This window comes from Ursus americanus, chromosome 22 (genome assembly GCF_024610735.1).
Source record: "Ursus americanus isolate L20-20 chromosome 22, mUrsAme1.1.p, whole genome shotgun sequence".
Lineage (NCBI taxonomy): Eukaryota > Metazoa > Chordata > Mammalia > Carnivora > Ursidae > Ursus > Ursus americanus.
Genome location: NC_142148.1, coordinates 25,990,282 through 26,008,027, shown reverse-complemented (window position 1 = coordinate 26,008,027; position 17,746 = coordinate 25,990,282). Strand labels below are relative to the sequence as shown.

The following is a 17,746-nucleotide window of genomic DNA, read 5'->3' as shown; positions in this document are numbered from 1 at the left end:
CTCCTCCCCCACTAGGTCCTTCGTAAGTCTTGTCATTCTTCCTCATGGTCACCCAGCTTCCACCTTTGCCTTCCAACTGCCAGACTCATTGTTCTATTTGTCTGTCTCCCCAAGGATGGGAGTTCCATAAAGGAAGAGATTTGTTCACTGCAGAATCCCCGGTGTCTAGGACTGTGCCTGGGCAGATCAGGGCTCAGTAAATGCTTGCTGAGTGGCTGGCTGTTCCCCTAGAACGTCAGTTCCTGAGGGCGGAGACTGTGTCCATCCTGTTCACACACACCCCAGTGCTCAGCACAGAGCAGGTGCTCAGTAAAAACCCCATCAATGAGCAGGTGGAGAAATTCAGGCCCAGAGGGAAGAAGGGACTTGTCCAAGGCCCTCTCCTGAGGGCAGCAGAGCCAGCAGTGCTGCCCAGCTCCCCCGCAGAACCTGCTGCCAGCCGCACAGCCCCTCCTCCCCCAGCCCGGGGCACACAAGAGCCCAGGCCCTTTGCTCACTGAGTCAACACAGTTTATTACTGAACTGCACTTTCACCTTCACACAGACTATTTCAAAGAGCTGGAACAAGTGTGGGGTGGGGGCTGGGGGGGATAGGTGCCCCTCAGGAGCCAGGACCCCCAGCTGGCTTCCCCAGACCAGGGCAGGGGAGGGAGCATCAGGCCGTTCAGTCTCCGGGCACCAGCTCTCCACGTGCACACGCACAGCAAGCCAGCAGCTCCTCACACATAAATACAGACACGCTTAACAAAAATAGTATATCATCTTCACAAGGAATAAAAACTAGTCTCGAATATGTACAGCAGAGAGCCCGGGATGGCCAGGGGTAGGCCGGGACCCCCAAGGATGAGACAGGCCATGGGTGGAGTAGAGGAGAGGGAGGCCTGATGGACTCCTGGCCAGGCCACTCTGACCTTGCCAGCCCTGCAGCCCAGGCTGAATGGGGGTGGAGCACACTTCTGTTTGGCCAGGTAGGACTGGCCCCTCCTGCCACCCCCGCTTTCCCCCGTGCATCAGGGTCTCCCTCCTGCCCTTCCTGCCTGAGGTAGGGAAGACTCTAGGGCTCCCATAGCTGTTCCCTGTAGCTCCCCTTCACCTCTGGGCCAAGGCCCCCGAATCCCTGGACTCCATGGGCGGCAGCCCAAGGGAAAGATGCCACAGGCTGATCTTCTTGCAGGAAGTGAGGCAGCTGAGCCCATCAACAGCTCTGGGGCACCTGCCTTGGGCCCAGTTGGTCCCTCAGTCACGGTCATGGGAGCCAAGGGAGGGGAAGGAGAAATGAACTGGGGTGGTGCTGAACTGCAAGGACCACCCCAGCTTTGGCATGGGATGCTTCCTGCAGCTACAGCTCTCTCCTTCCCGGGTGGGGCTGGCCTCTAGCCAGAGGCTTCTGGAGGACACTGGGATTGGAATCAGGGACTTCGGCCAGGCCAGAAGTGGGGAGGGGGTCCTGGTCCTTGTTTCTTTATTCCAAGCAGCTTGAGTCCCTAATTAGTCAGAAGTGCCCCTAAGTGGCTCTTGGGAAGGTGGGGATGAAAGGAAGGGGAGCCTAGGTCCTGGAAGGGGAAGGGAATGATCAATTCCGAGGCCACAAACATCAAAACGAAGGCAATCTAGTCTCTCCTTCTGGGGAAAAAGGTCAGAAAACTCTCCAGCTCTCTGGCAGGAAAGCATTCTTGGGGAGGCTAAGGGGTTGGGGTGTTCCACCAATCAGGCAGGGCCCTCTAGCTCCCAGCTACAAATACCCCCCATACCTGCCAGCTTCCATGGGGCAGATTTTGGGGGAACCTTGTGGGTTCTGAGGCCAGAAGAACTGAGGTGTAGGGAAGGCGGCTTTCACAGAAGCGTGGAAGATTCTAGAAAACTAACTGCGGGGGACCAGGTCTAGGCCCAACCCTGTGATGGGTAGGTGACCATAGGCTGCATGTAGTGGTTCTCCTGGTGGCAATGGTGGCTGGACAAAGGGATGTGGTGGGAGCAGGACAGGGGTGGGAGGGTAAGTGGGTGGTCAGTGTCTGGTCATTTCCGACTGAAGAGCGAGCCCAGCAGAACCACGCCAGCCACAGTCATGCCTGTCAGGAACCAGCGGTTGAAGCGCTCCTGGCCCTTCCGGCTTTCAGCCGCTGCATTGTTCCCGTAGAGTTCCACGAAAGTGTCCTGCAGGGAGAGAGAACAGAAAGGAGGGTGCTGTTTAAGTGCTACATCAGTAATGTGGATAGGCAGGAGAAGGAGGCCACCTGCATGCAACAGTGATTTGGAGATTTTTTTTAAATTTATTTATTTGTCAGAGAGAGAGAGAGAGAGTGCACAAGCAGGGGGAACAGCAGGCAGGAAGCATCATGACCTGAGTCAAAGGCAGACGCTTAACGACTGAGCCACCCAAGCATCCCTGCAATAGTGATTTGAAAAACAACAGCCATCCATGCCCACTCTGGGCCAGATAAAGGGTTCACGGCTGCCCTCCTTCCTGCCGCCCAGCTAGGGATGATGACCAACGCACTTTATTGCTGAGATAACGGTGCAAAGCTGGGAAGGGCTTTGTCCAAGGTGAGCTGGCTAAAAAGTGGTACTGGAGAATCTGCGGCGGGAAAGAGGGCAGGAGCAGGGAAGTGAAGGGAGGCTAGGCGGCTGGAGCAGAAGGCAGGAAAGAAGGGCATGGGGAGATGAGGGTGAAGTAGTGAGCGAGAGCCGGCCCATGTGTGGTCTGGAAGCCGAGGAGGAGCATGCAGCTGAGGCTGTGCATAGTGCAGAACCACTAGGCCTTAGCCTCCCCACTGATGTGACTAAGGCAGGGAGGGAGAGGGGACAGGGCTAAATTCCCAGTGATTTAGGGGTAGGCCAGGTCTGGGGACTATTGGCCTGAGGCTCCTTCTCCCTCTGGAGAGGGGAGGGCCCGGCTGATGGGTAGACAGAGGGCAAGCAGAGGGACAGCTACTCCATTACAGGACTGGGATGGGGTCTGCGAGGCCCTGTCCCTCACCCCCTGGGGGTGTGACTCGGGGCCCAGAAGGAGGCGAGCAACAGCCCTCACCCCCAGGGCAGTCAGGAGGCAAGCACATGATATGGGAAGGTGGGGCTGTGGGTTAAATTACCCAGCCCAGGGTGGAGCCAGCCTGTGGGGCAGGGAGAGGGGGCTGCAGCCCTCTTTAATAAGTAAGCTTTGCACCCCGTTTGTCCTTTAGTCCTCCAACGATGCTGCAGTGCAGGCTGTCTCTCCCCATTTATAGACCAGGAGCCTGTGGGCCTAGGGAGTGTCTAGAGTGAATGGATCACAGATGAATGAACACAGAGCCCATGGGCCCTCATTTCCACCTGGTCCCACCTGGCTGAGTAGTGGCTGCTCCCTCAGACACCTGCCATCTCCAGTTGGTTCCAAGTCCCACCAGGCCAGTCTGCTCACTGTGAGACCTGCCTGGCCCTACTTCTGGTCTTGATAACCCCACTCAGTTCATGCTCCACATGGAGGATTTTTAAAAACCATAGATCAGATCATGGCACGCCTGAGCTTCAAGTCCTCCAACAGCTTTGCCTTGCACTTAGAAAGCCTGTGTCATTTCTGCTCACATCCCTCGTACCTAGCGGAATGCCATGCGCACCGAACCGCCAAGATGATTCAAAGACTCCTCAATATTTATTAAGCCATTAGGGAGGTAGGAGTGACACACAAGCTAGAGCCCTTACCAGAACGTTTACCAGGTATTGGGGGGAAAAATACCAGAAAAAGCCCCTCCATTCAGACCATGTCACTCCTTCCCATCTCATCCCAAGCTCTCAGCCTTCCCAAGGCTTCCCATCACACCCGAACACCCGGAATAAAGTCCCCACTTCTTACCACGGCCCGCGAGGTCTAGTGGCACCTGCCCCCCTCCCCACTGCACACTCATCAAACCGGCCTCCTTGCTCTTCCTCGAACACCTGGCTCAGGAGCTTGCTGTTCTCGCTGACCGGAGCACTGGACCCCAGATCACCACCTCCCTCCCTCCCTCCCTCCCTCCCTCCCTCCCTCCCTCCCTCCCTCCCTCCCTCCCTCCCTCATTTCACTCCTGAATCTACTCAGATGTCATCTCCTCAGGGAGGCCTGCCTTGGTCACCTCTTCTAAAATGGCACCCATCCTCATCTTTCTCTACCTTGCTTTGTTTTTCTTCCCGGCACTCTTCACAACCAGATTCGACAATTTGTTTTTGTTTTGTCTCCTGCACTAGGTGTGGCTTGACACAGGCAGAGACCCTGGCTTGTCTCTATATACTCAGCGCTTGGAACAGTGTCTGGCACATGCAGAGGGAAGGTACTACTACTAAGTGCCAGGCAGTTATAGCCATTTCACCTTCATCAGGTAGATTTGAGCCCCATTTCAACGGATAGGAAGACCTTGCCTGGGGTCACCCAGCTAATAGGCAGCAGAGGCAGGATCAGAACCCAGGGCCGCTCAGCTCCAAAGGAAGTATGGCTCTAGCAGGACACTTCCCTGTGTGGGGGGCTGGGACAATCTGTCCTGTCAGTAGGGCTGAAATGGATTCTAGGAAGAGGGAGGTGGGGTGGGGTCGAGAGGGAACCTTGGGTCTGGGGAGAGAAGGGCAGGGGTGTGGCAGCCAGCCAGCCTCCTAATTCTTTGGCCTTGTTGCTGCCCAGGCATCACTGGTGTGGATATGCTTCCCTATCTTTCCCTCTTCATCCTGGCTGGCCTCATGAGTGTTGGCGGACGAGAAAATTCTTACAAGAGTTAACAGTTTTTTCTGGTCCTAAGTAAAGTAGGCCCAAATGGAGTCACAAAAAAGATGGACCCATAATGGGGGAGAGTCCTGGACTGTTGGGAGCATGGGAGAAGTGAGACCAAGGCCAGAAGGACCTGGCTATCCCAAGGGGCCCAATGTCTCACAAGAAACCAGGGACACTGGGGTTGCAGCCAAAGTGGGAGAGGCCTGGCTCCCTCGATGGGAACTTTCCTAAACTGGAGGGCTGGCAGCCACAGGAAACTTTCCTCTCTGGGGCTGGGTTGGAGTAAACAGGCCCTGTCCCTGCAAGGGCATAAAGCACTCACTGTCCAGGAACAGTCATTCCAGGGTGGAGGGAATATTTTCATTTTGGTGTTATAGAGAACAAGACTCTGACCTGCCCAGCCCCCGACTCATGCCTTCCTGGCCAGGACAACCTTCATCTCCTTTTCAGAAGCTCCTTCTCCTGGGGAAGGGGAATTATGATTCCAGGGGCTGTGGATTCTGGGGACTGCTTCTGCAGACAGAACATGAGCAAAATGGGGTGTGCTATTCCGGGGCGGGTGCTGGGGAGGCAGTGGTGTGGGTATATTTAGCTCAAGGTTCACACGACACACTTGGAAACAAACACAGCCATTTTCTCAGTGGGCGGTTGCCCTGGATAAATAAACAGCATTGCAGGGCAGCCCTGTTCTGGAATAGCAGAGATAAGCCCCAGTGCTCTTCAATGGTTCCCACTAGTTTCAGCCAGAGCTGGCATGGTGGGCAGGGGGTGAGATTGTAAGGGTGGGTTGCAGGGAAGTCTCTGATGTCACAGAGGCTTTCAGGAGACCCAGGCCTGAGGCTGTCTGCATCCTCAACTTGAGTGAGAGCAAAGTGGAAGTTTCTCTTTGCAGTTGTGACCACTGACATGGGATCCATGCAGGGGTTTTCAGGGCCACTGGGGACAGGCAATGGCTAATGACCTCTATGGCAGGATCATGGACTCCCAGCCAGGCAGACCCCACAAGTCAGTTAGGCCAACCCACCTGCCCATTCTATAGTTTCACACAGCTGGTTTGTGGTAGAGCTTGGACTAGGAATTGGTATCTTCTGACTTGGCATCAGGGCTCCTCACAGGAGTGAGCCAAGAACCAGGGTCCCCAGGAGAAGCCCACGGCTGGGACCACTTTCAAGGTCCTGCCTCCAACAGTCCTGGCCATGTACGTGGAATGGCCCAACCTGGCATACTCCAGAGTGTTTCTCACCCATTGTGTCCTCTAACTGGTCACCCTCCCTATATCATCTTCCTCAGTAAACCAACCCCTACTCAGCTTATAAGACTCCACAACGAGTGTCTCCTTTGCGCTTCCAGGGTTTTGGACACTCATTCACACCAGAAATATTTCTTGAGTGCAAACCATGCTCCAAGCCCAGCACTAAGACACAGCGGTGAACAAGACAAACAAGATCTGCTTTTATGGCGCTTACGTTCTAGTCCGCACGCTCTCAACGGGAAGGCAATCACCTCCAGTGGGGTAAAGCAAAAAATTCTTGGCAACTACAGTGGTTTGTGGCTTTCCATGGGGCCACAGCATACAAAGAGATACAGAGTACAGCTGTGGTATTCAAATGTCATGGGAAGGCAATTAGGACAAGAATGTAGAAAAAGATGCCTTGGGGGGGGGGGTGGCGATAAGGGAAAGAGGTTGAGAAACACTGTCCTAGTGGGAAGCAGAGAGGATAATAAGAAACAAGACAATTTCAGAGATGATGGGGTTTTGAAGACAATGAAGTCATGGGGAGGTGATAGGGAACACCTGGGGGACTGATATAGGCGGAGTGGTCAGAGAAGGTCCCCCTGGGGAAGTGAGGTTTGAGTTGACAGCTGAAAGACAAGGTGGCAGTGGCCATGGGAGGATCAAAAATCTTGGGTATAAAAGAGCATGTTCCAGGAGTAGCAACAAGTGCAAAGGCCCTGAGGTGAGAATGGGAGGCAGGCTGTCCCTAAACTGAGGCCCATTTGTGTGTCAGTCTTTCCCCCCACAGTCTGGGGGATCGTGTAGGTAGGGACCAAGTGTGACCCATGTCTGAAGCCAGACCCATCCAGACAGGCACAGACTGACTACAGCGAGATCTCTGCCCAGAGGCCAATTGAACAACGCAGGCCACAACACTTCCCCTAAGGCAGCGGCCCATCCACCCTGCCAGGGGCTGAAGCTCAGGGCCTACTTGAGTCTGATCAGTCCTCTAATGGCCCACCCTTCTCTCTCACCTCCCACGTTTCCATGCCACTTTCTGGTGTGAGCTTGAACAGCCCAGTGTCCTTTCTTGTTAAATAATAATAAAATAATAACAAATGCTATTATGGCAGCTGACCTTTATTAACACATCTGAATGTTTTAATTGTGCTGAGCACCGAGCTAAAGCACTTTACCTCGATGACGCCATATTCCCCGATTCCATGTATAATCACATTCATTTGAGTGATTATTTTTTGTCCTGTCTCCCCCACTAGACTGTGTCTGATTTTGTCCCTTGTATCTCCAAAACCTGACGCTGTACCACGAGCACAGAAGGTGCCATTCTTAATCTATTTTATAATTTTTAAAAAAGATTTTATTTTATTTTTTTTTAAGATTTATTTTATTTTATTCGACAGAGATAGAGACAGCCAGCGAGAGAGGGAACACAAGCAGGGGGAGTGGGAGAGGAAGAAGCAGGCTCATAGCAGAGGAGCCTGATGTGGGGCTCGATCCCATAACGCCGGGACCACGCCCTGAACCGAAGGCAGACGCACAACCGCTGTGCCACTCAGGCGCCCCAAAAAGATTTTATTTTTAAGTAATCTCACATCCAACGTAACACTCAAACTCACAACCCTGAAATCAGGAGTCACACGCTCCACCTGCTGAGCCAGCCAGGTGCCCCTATAGTTTTTTTTTAAGTAAGCTCTATGCCCAGCCTGGGGCCTGAACTCACAGCCCCAAGATCAAGAGTTACATGCTCCACTGACTAAGCCAGCCAGGTGCCCCTAAATAAATCTAATTTATTTTTTAAAATTTACTTATTTATTTTAAAGATTTTATTTATTTACTAGAGAGAGAGCGAGAGAGAGCAGGCGGGCAATAGTGGGGTGAAGGGAAGAGGGAGCAGCAGACTCCCTGCTCAGCAGGGAGCCCTATGTGGGACTGATCCCGGATTCCCGGGATCATGACCTGAGCCAAAGGGAGACGCTTAAGCAACTGAGCCACCCAGGTGTCCCTAAAATTTTTTTTTAAAGATTTATTTACTTGAGAGAGAGAAAGCACGCGTGTGCGTGCAATGAGGGTGAGCAGGGGAGGGGCAGAGGGAGAGAATCTCCAGTTGAGTCCCTGCGGAGCACGGACTCATGCAGGGCTGCAGAGCTCCCTCCATCTCACAACCCAGGAGATCATGACCTGAACTGAAATCAAGAGTCAGACGCTCAACCGAATGAGCCACCCAGGCATCTCTAAATGAATCTACTTTAGAGGAACATTTAAATGAGGGACTATCTTCATTTAATCCTCATAATATTTATCAATGGCCTTGTTGTACAGATGTGAAAATGGTGGCTTCAGAGTTCATCCACCTTCAATCTAGGAAGTGGTGGGACTGGGATTTGCCTGAGTTCTGACTTCTTGCTCATTCTGATGTCTGATCCTGCCACCTCAGTCCCTGCTGTCCCTATCAGAGAGAACCAGTGGCAGCGGCAGCAGATGCTTCCCGAGCACTTACCCTGCAAGGAAAGCACTCTTTTCAGTCCTTTTTGTAGATGAAGTTCACTGAACTGTCTCCACACCGCCGGGCAGTGGGTTCTATTGTTAACCCATCATACAGCTGATGGACATGCAGCTCTCAGATAATCTGTGACTTGCCCAGGGTCACACAGTGGCTGGGTTGCCTGCACCAACAGTCTGGCTCCAGTGTCTTTGCTTCCAACCTCCATTCAGGACTGTGTTCACTTTCAAGAGGACGATACTTTGCAAGGCCTCATCGTGGGCCAGGTGCATGCACTTCATTACTGAAGAAGGACCTTGATCTATACCCAGGCAAACTGAGACTCAGAGATACCAAGAGACCTGCCCAAAGAGGCTATGTGGGGAAGTCAGCTGCAAGGTCCCGTACATACAGCAGCAAACCCCATATTCCCGGCCAGGGCTATAGTCCTGAGTCCTTCTAGGAGGGGGAAGGTTGCCCGAGGCCACCAGCTGAATGAATGAGCTCTGGCCCCCAGCCAGCTGAGGGGAACTGGGTGCCACAGGAAAAGGATGTGACGAAGACCAGGAGGGAAAGTGAAACCCTTCCGTCCTGGCTTCAGTGGGGGGAACAAGTGCTTGTGCCAGACGGGCCCTTCCTTCCTCTAGGGTGACTCTGGATGGCCCAGGCCCACCACTTCCTTCCTGCTTGGTTATTTTGGGAAAGAGGTAGGTGGAGAAGAGGAAGGGGCTCCTAGCAGCCCAGGGAAAGTGCCAGAGACATCAATGTTGTACCTTGCCGTGGCCTCGTCATGGCCCTGCATGAGCAGGCCATGAGTCACCTGCAGAGTCACTTTCTGCTGCTAGCCTCAGTTTCCCTGAGGGAAAGGCTGATATAGGCCTGCTGAATAGATAAATGAGGCCTTGTTAAGAGATCCCTGGGAGATGGCAGGAAGGGGGGATGGGGCAAGCAGAGAGGCCTTATCACTCTCTTGGCAGGGAGGTGCAGGCGGAGACTCGGAAGAGATGAGGTTTGTGGTTGGAATCCACTTCCCTTGGCTTTCCCAGGGGAGCTGTTGGCCTCAGCAATGTGAAAGGAACACAGCCTCTCTCCTCCATCAGGGGTGGGGTTGCATTTGGATGTGGGCAATTTAGAGAGGCAGCTCAGCTGGGGCAGAGGCAGAGATGAGTGACCACACTGTGCTAGGGCAACACCAGTCTAGCCAGCCCAGCTGTGGGCGCCATCGCAAGCCTCTCTACTTTGGAGCCTCAGTTTCTCCTACTCTGACCTCCCAAGACAGTGGTGCTAAGATCGGGGGATGAAAGCACTTAGTAAAGCAAGGTGACCTTGGTGTTACTGGCTGAAGTGGGTGTCATGGGGGGCTCAAGCCATCTGGGCTTTAAGGAATATTTGGAGACATCCTCGCAGCAAACTTCATGTTAATCTTTCTCCAGCTCTGCCCCCGTCAGCTGCCAGCTTCTCCTCCCCCGCCTCCTCCCTCACCATTAGTTCTCAGAAGCCTGACAGATGTGCTCATTTCTCAGAAAAGGAAGTGGTTGTGCCGGGAGGAGATAACACCTCCGCTGGGGAATTGAGAAAGCTATCAGGCCCAGCAGTGCGAGTGTGGGCTCTCCACCTCGTCAGCTCAGAACCAGGGTACTAGTCTTACAGACAGAGACAGACAATTCAGAAAAGCATTTACTGGGGGGCACAGATGCTCATTTAGGGGCTCACAACCTCCTTCCCTGGGAGTGTGACTGATATTTACTGGGCACTTACCATGTACCAGGCATGATGCTAAGAGCTTAGTCCTGGATACGAATTTTCTTAATCTTTGCAATAACCCCATGAAGTGTTATTGTTACTTTCCATGTTACAGATGAGGAAACAAGGGCAGAGAGGTCAAGGGACCCTCCCAAGGTCATTATACTTCATAAATGGCAGAGTTGGGATTTGTACGCGGCAGTCTGTATCTAGAGCCCAGCACTTAATGGCTCCTGGAAGGCTGCTACATGCTCATATGCATTCATTCTCTGGAATTCCGAGGCCTCCTCATCTCAACCCTCTCTCATTCCATCCCTGGGGACACCCTATTTTCTCATGAGTAGATGGCCACAGCCCTTCATTCTTCTCCCAGTGTTCTGGGTGACGACCAAGGCTCACCCTTAAAAAAAAGTCAGAGACTCAAAAGTGATCTTGTAATGTAATCATCCAACTTCCCATGTGACGCACAAGCTCACCCCTAACATCCTCATTTCTTAGGGTTCAGAAAGGTGGAGCGCCAAGGTCACGTAGTAGGTCTGTTTCACTCCAGAGGGTCCATACTCGTGGGAGTTCACAGTCATCTCTAGGGCATCTCTGCTTACACACTCAGAGGGCTTCACTTTTGGACAGCTCTCTGGGAAAACATTTGCCTCTTTCCCTCTACCTCCCCCCACTGGCTGGCATCAAGTTTGGTCCTCTTCTGCTGCTTTCCTCCAACTCTGTCCCAAGGGCTGCCCAATTTGTCACCACAGGCTGGCAGAGGAAGCTTTGCCGGCCTTGTTCTGGGCCCTGGACCAGGTTGTGCTCCTCTCCGAGTAGAATTTCCTCACTGGTAAAGCAGCAGCACTATGTGGATAAGGCCAAGGCTGGTGACAAATTAACTTCTATTTCTCTACCGAGCTGGGCTGCCATAGCAAAGAGTAGGCAGGTACCCAGTAAGTCTTGCAACTAGACTTAAGACATGTTGGCTTTGGACATCATCTATAAAATGGAGATTAAAGATGTGCTTATTTCACAAGAACACCGTAACTTGGGAGGCTCTTACAACTCTGCACGGCACAGAGCAGATTTTGAATAAATGTCAGCTATTATTACTGTTCTTATTATTAGACCAGGGCTCAGCTTGTGTCTTACAGCCTTCTCCCGGGTCTGTAAGACCCTACAGGATTTCCTCAGCTTTGTCTAGGGCCAGGCTGCTTCATTCCTCACATACCATGTTCTCTTCAGCCTCAGGACCTTGGCCCATGCTGATCCCTCTACCAAGGTCTCTCTAATTTATCTCTTAAGTCTTCACCTCCAGGTTACTTCTTCAAGGAGGACTCCTGCTTTCTGCCTCCAAGTCTCCTTCAGTTTTCTTGCCAGTTTGTTGAGCTGTTCATTTTTCAAAAGTTTTTGTTTAAATTCCAGTTAACATACAGTGTAATATTAGTTTCAGCATTCAATATAGTGCTTCAGCACTTCCATACATCACCCTGTTTTCCTCAGGACAAGAGCACTCCTTAACACTTCACCACTTTCACCCAGCCCCTCCCCCACCCAACCTTCAGTTCTTATAGTTAAGAATCTGTTTCTTGGTTTGCCTCCATTTTTCCTCTATGATCGTTTGTTTCTTAAATTCCATATATGAGTGAAATCATATGCTATTTGTCTTTCTCTGACTGACTTATTTTGCTCTGACCTGCTCATTTTTGTCCATGAGCTCTGTCTCTCAGGCCTAGCCCAATGCTGGGCCTAGACAAGGTTCTGACAAGTATAGCTGATTGGTGGACAATGAGGAGGGTAGGGAAGAAAGGCCAGTTCTCTCTCTCTTCATCCCTCCTCACTGCCTGACAAAACTAGGAGGAGGCCCCGAGACACGAGGTGATTGGGCAGGGTGACCAGGACTCCCCAGATACCAAGTTCTTCCAGGCTCAGGGAGGGCGACAGGAAGTTTATAGGAAGGTTCTGGAAAAGGAATCTTCTGCATTGTGTTGAGGCAACAGGCAGAAGGAACTGAGGTTAGCAACCTACAATGAATAGGGACTTGGGTCTCTAAGGCCAACCCTCTCCTTAAAACTCTGTTTCCTTTTGTGGTCTATGCCTCCAAGTACTCCATGGTCCAAAGCAGCTGTTCCCTTCTCATTTCTACCCAAAGCTATCCCCACCGCCTCATCTGGTGCTGATCAATGCTGCATGCTGTTAAGAAGAGAACGCCGGGCAGAGAGTCAGCAGATGTGGCTTTCGTGTCCCAGCACTATCACTGTCTTGCTTAGGTTGAGTCTGTTCCCCTGTCTGGGATACTGGGAAAGTCTGAGACTTTCCCCATCTGTAAAATGAAGGGGATCATCCCAAGAACTCCTACTAGTGCTGCAGCTTGAAGAGGATGAACGTAGCTCACACATGGACGGCTGAGTGACTACCTAAGTTCTGTCTCTGAAGGGATTCAGAAGACCCAGTAATTAGTGTGGAAGGTAAGAGGCAACATTCTGCAATAGAAGGACATGTTGCCATAAAGAGTGACCCCCCTCCACCTCAAAGCCTGCTGAGTCTTGCCCTGTAGGATTCGAGGGCAATGGGATTTGAGACCTGTAGGAAAAGGGCAATGCGCACATTTGTGACGCAGGGCAAGCTCCTCAGAGAGGCCCGATCTTGCCGGGCTCTGCCCCTGTGGCCTCAACCTCTTCACCCTAGCACCACCTCCAACTAGTCCAAACAAGTCCCGGGTATTTTCAGCCACCTTTATCTGATCGGAAATGTTTGGAATTCCACAGCAGAAGGCAACAGCTCTGGAGGATTTGAGGATGGGAACAAATCCCTGTAACACCCTTCCCTCCCCCCTATACATATGAATGCTCACATATACACCACCTTGTAACCAAAAACTCAGAGCCCAAAGCTCCTGCTGGGTTGCATTTCCTATATTCTGGTTCCTTCTAGTCTTCTCAATTCATCCCCAACCTAGTCCATCAGTTGCCTCAAGGTACAAAACAGCAAGATGCCTGGGATGGTACCAGGACAGCTAGACTGCTGTCCCAGCAGGGTGTCGCAGGGGGTTTGCTGTTCAGTCAACACCCAGAGCACCAAAAAACTGCAGAAGATCACCGCCACCAGGAGGCCCCAAAGCAATTTGCTGGCCCACCTGATGTGACATGTGGGTCACTCAAGAATTCATGTGTCATGATCCTGCGGTTCAGAGATGTCTGGTTCAACTCCCTCCTTAAACAGATGGGAAACTGAGACCCACAGGAGGTAAAGGGATTCCTCTAAAAGGCCTGCTGACTCCTGGAGTCTGACGGTATGCGTTTTGGCCTCAGCTCTATGACCGCCTATTTTGATGGACCTGAGGCAAGACCCTTTACCTCCCCAGGCCAGGGTTCCTGCCCATAAAGTGACAGCACTGTGGGACACCTGAGTGGCTCAGTCCGTTGAGCGCTGGACTCTTGATTTTGGTTCTGGTCATGATCTCAGGGTCATGAGATGGAGCCCGCATCAAGCTCTGTACTCAGCAGAGATTTTGCCTGAGATTCTGCCTCTCCCTCTCCCTCCGCCACGCCCTCCCCCACTACCGTGCACGTGTGCATGCGCTTGCTCTCTCTCTCAAATAAATAAATAAATAAAATCTTAAAAAAAAAATAAAGTGAGAGCACTGTGCTTACATCACAGGCTTGGCAGCAAGAAGTAAATGGTTCACAGAACTCAATAAATGTTATTAGCTGTTATTTTATAGCTAAAGGAGTGGCCTCATTTGTGCTTCCAATGGTGCATCTCAATTTTTACAGCTACAAACACACACACACACACAAAACAGCTAATATTTACCGAACCCCTGCTTGAATTCTCAAAATCTTGCAAGTAAGCGTTGTCCCCATTTTACTAATGAGGAAGCTAAGACTCAGAGAGGTGATGAGATTTTGCCTAAGATGACCAGCTAGTGAGTGAGGGGGTCTGACTCCAGAACATGTTACATTTGCCAGTGCAACAGGACAGATGCAGAGGGATGTTAGTAAGCTCTTCCTTCCCTCCCCCTTGCACCCTTGCACCTGCCCGCTATTTCATGAGCATCTGCTATTTTGGGCCCTGGCAGTCATAACTTTGAGGACAGGGAAGAGAAGAGGCATGCTCCCTGGGTCCCTGGGTGCTTTGTGGGTGGGAAAGGGAGAGGTGTGCTGTGGCTGCTCAGAGCTGCCCCCCAACCCAGCCTCTGCAAGGCCAGTCCCTCCCTTTATCTGCCATGATCTTGGAAATAAAAGTGATGCCAAGTAGCTCTGATGGAGCTCTTATCTGAGTTTTCTAAGACAGATCATGACCCCTTTGTGGGTTGAGCTGTGAGGTTGCAGGAAGGACCAGACAAGATGTCCTGCAAGCTCTGGACACTCATTCATTCCATAAATCTTTATTAGAGTACCCACTAAATGCCAGGTACTATGCTAAGTACTGGGGATAAAGCACTGACTAAATCAGATGAAAACGCCTACCTGCGTGGGTTTACAATTTAATGGGAGGAGAAAGGCAATAAATGTATCAGATGGTGACGAGCGCTAAAAAGAAAAATAAATGAGAGAAAAGGGTTAAACAAAAATATGAAAGACAGGAGGATGAGAACTCACAGTCAGGGAAAGCTTCTTGAGGAGGTGACATTTGATCAGAGCCCTGAATGAAGTGAGGGTACAGGCAGCATAAGGATCTGAGGAAAGCAGTGCAAAGAACAACTGCAAAGGCCGAGGTAGAAACACAGGCACTCCAGGAATGCCAGTGTGACTACAGTGAAGTGAATGGTGGGAGAATGGTAGCAATGGGGTCTGGCAGTAGCCAAGGGACAGACTATGCACGGCCTTGAATGCCATTTAAGAATTTGGCTTTGTCCTTTGAGTGACATGGTAATACTGCAGGGACATGATCTAACTTTGGTTTGTTTTTTGTTTTTTTAAAGATTTTATTTATTTATTTGTCAGAGAGAGAGCCTGACCACAAGCCGGGGGAGGGGCAGGCAGAGGGAGAAGCAGGCTCCCTGCTGAGCAAGGAGCCCAACACGGGACTCAATCGCAGGACCCTGGGATCATGACCTGAGCCAAAGGCAGACGCTTAACCAACTGAGCCGCCAAGGCGTCCCCCTTTGGTTTTTTTTTTTTTTTTTTTTTTTTAAGATTTTATTTATTTATTTGACAGAGACAGAGACAACCAGTGAGAGAGGGAACACAAGCAGGGGGAGTGGGAGAGGAAGAAGCAGGCTCATAGTGGAGGAGCCTGATGTGGGGCTCGATCCCAGAACTCCGGGATCACGCCCTGAGCCGAAGGCAGATGCTTAACCGCTGTGCCACCCAGGCGCCCCCCCCTTTGGTTTTTGACAGGTTCCCTCTGGGTGTTGGGTGGAGACCTCCAGGGTCAAGGGTGTAAGGAAGCAAGAAGTCTGGTGAGAAGGTGATGTAGTCATCCAAGAGAAAGAAGACAGCAATTTAGCCAGGATGGTGCCAGGGAAGCTGGTGAGAAGCAGTCAGATTCAGAATTTATTTTTAAAAGTAGAGGGGCACCTGGGTGGCTCAGCTGGTTAAACATCTGCCTTCAGCTCAGGTCATGATCTCAGGGTCCTGGGATGGAGCACCCTGCATCAGGCTCCCGGCTCAGCAGGGAGTCTGCTTCTCCCTCTCCCTCCGCCTCTTCGTCTTTCATGCTCTCTCTCTCTCTCTCACTCTCTCAAGTAAATAAATAAAATCTTTAAAAAAAAATAGAAAATAAAAGTAGAGCTGAAGTTGGTAAACCATATGGTTCTTGATCTCATGGTCATGAGTTCAAGGACCAGGTTGGGTATATAGCTTACTTAAAAAAAAAAAAAAAAGTAGTAGTAGAGCTGAAAGGATTTGCTGATGGATTGATTGTGGGCTAGGGGAGTTGCTAGTCTCCCTGGCCTTGTTTCTCACCTACAAAACTCAACTACAAAAGGCAGGCGGAAAGGCCCTTGAGGATTTTTTTTTCCAGCTTGATAACCATGGGAACTCTATGGGATGAAGAAAGAGACAAAATCATTTCTCTCATGGAAGCAAAGCCATTTGCTCCCCAGGCCCCGAGGGTGGATGGCAATGAAAGGAGGAAGGCAGGGGCTGGACAGAGACAAAGGAAGGGCAGGGTCTGCCTATACTGTGGCTGCCACTGCAGGGCCACTCAGTAGCAGGCCCCAGTGGGGGTGGAGGTAAAGGTATTAGGAGAGCAGGGGCATCAGAGCTGTGCCGCGTCCAGGCACTATTAGGCAGGAAGTGCCCAGTGGGTGAGCGAGTGAATGAGGCAGTGCCTGCTCGCCAGGATGTGTGCAAGAACTTCCCAAGTTGTTTCAAGGGGTTAGCCTGACCCAAAGGATTCATCTCCTGTCATTCCTTCTGCATTGATTACATTCTAGGCTGAGTCTCAAGTTCCCATTCTTCATGAATGGATGACTGCACTGTCTGAAATCACCACAGCAGCCTTTTGGAGCTGAAAGGAAGCACAGACACATCTGGTCCACTCTATCCACAATTTCAGCCATCACTGTTTTGGCCTTCTCCATATATCATTGTTCTTATTAACATTTTCCTATCAATTGATTCAATTAAAAAAAATAAATAAATGTATTGAGAGTTCTCAACCCCTTGTCCCCACTCCCCAAAAACAACCCTGTTCTTTCTGCAATCTTTTCCCTTTTTATTCACGTATTAATTTTATTAAAAAAAAAAAAGATTAAAAAAAATCTCTACACCCAATGTGGGGCTCAAACTCACAACCCTGAGATCAAGAGCCGCATGCTCCACGACTGGGGCCAGCCAGGTGCCCCTGCAATGTTTCCCCTTTTTAGTAAATGGTGGTAGTTTCACCCTTCCAGGTGCTGAAGCCTGGAACACCTTGGAGTGGTCGTTAAATCCACTCTAGTTCTGATCTGTTAGCAAATTCCTTTGAATTTATATTTTGAATTTATCCTGAATCCCACCACTTCTCACCACCTTCACTGCTGTCATTTGGTTCAAGCCAACACCATTCTCTGCCTGCACTATTCTAACAGCCTCCCAGCTTCTCACCTCCCCCTATGGTCCTTCACCAGAGCAACCACATTCTGTCTAGTCAAAACACTTCACCTCCTTCCCATCTCACCCAGAGGAGGAGCCAGTGTCCCATCATGGCTCACATAAACCTTCACCTTCTACCACTTTCTCCTCTGCTCACTCTGCTAGCCACACTCACCTCCTCTTCTTTTCCTCAAACATGCCAAACACATCCTTCTCAACTTGGGGCCTCTGTACTTGTTCCCTCTGTCTGGAATGTTCTACTACAGACTGATACATTGTTTATTCCTTCAGATCCTGTAGATCTCTGTACACATACCTCCTCAGAAAAGCCTTTCCTAATCACTCTTTATTTAAAACAAGTAACAAAAGGGATGCCTGAGTGGCTTAGTCTGTTGAGTGTCTGCCTTCGGCTCAGGTTATGATTGAGGGGTCCTGGGATTGAGTCCCGCTTTGGGCTCCTTGCTCGGCAGGGAGCCTGCTTCTCCCTCTGCCTGCTGCTCCCCCTGCTTGTGCTGTGACAAATAAAATCTTTTAAAAAATAGGGGCGCCTGGGTATCTCAGCCATT

General features: G+C 51.0%; 1 protein-coding gene across 4 annotated transcripts in view; it reads right to left on the bottom strand.

Annotated features, from left to right (window-relative positions):
- Window positions 1-488: 488 nt before the first annotated feature.
- The window catches only part of BCL2L1 (BCL2 like 1), a 48,998-nt gene continuing 31,740 nt past the window's right edge, over window positions 489-17,746 (bottom strand). For all 4 annotated transcript variants that reach the window (XM_087853690.1, XM_087853689.1, XM_087853688.1 and 1 more), the window contains exon 3: window positions 489-2,154. In XM_087853690.1, coding sequence (XP_087709816.1) covers window positions 2,017-2,154 — 138 coding nt within the window. In that variant the 3' untranslated portion in view covers window positions 489-2,016. The remainder of the gene's footprint in view (window positions 2,155-17,746) is intronic.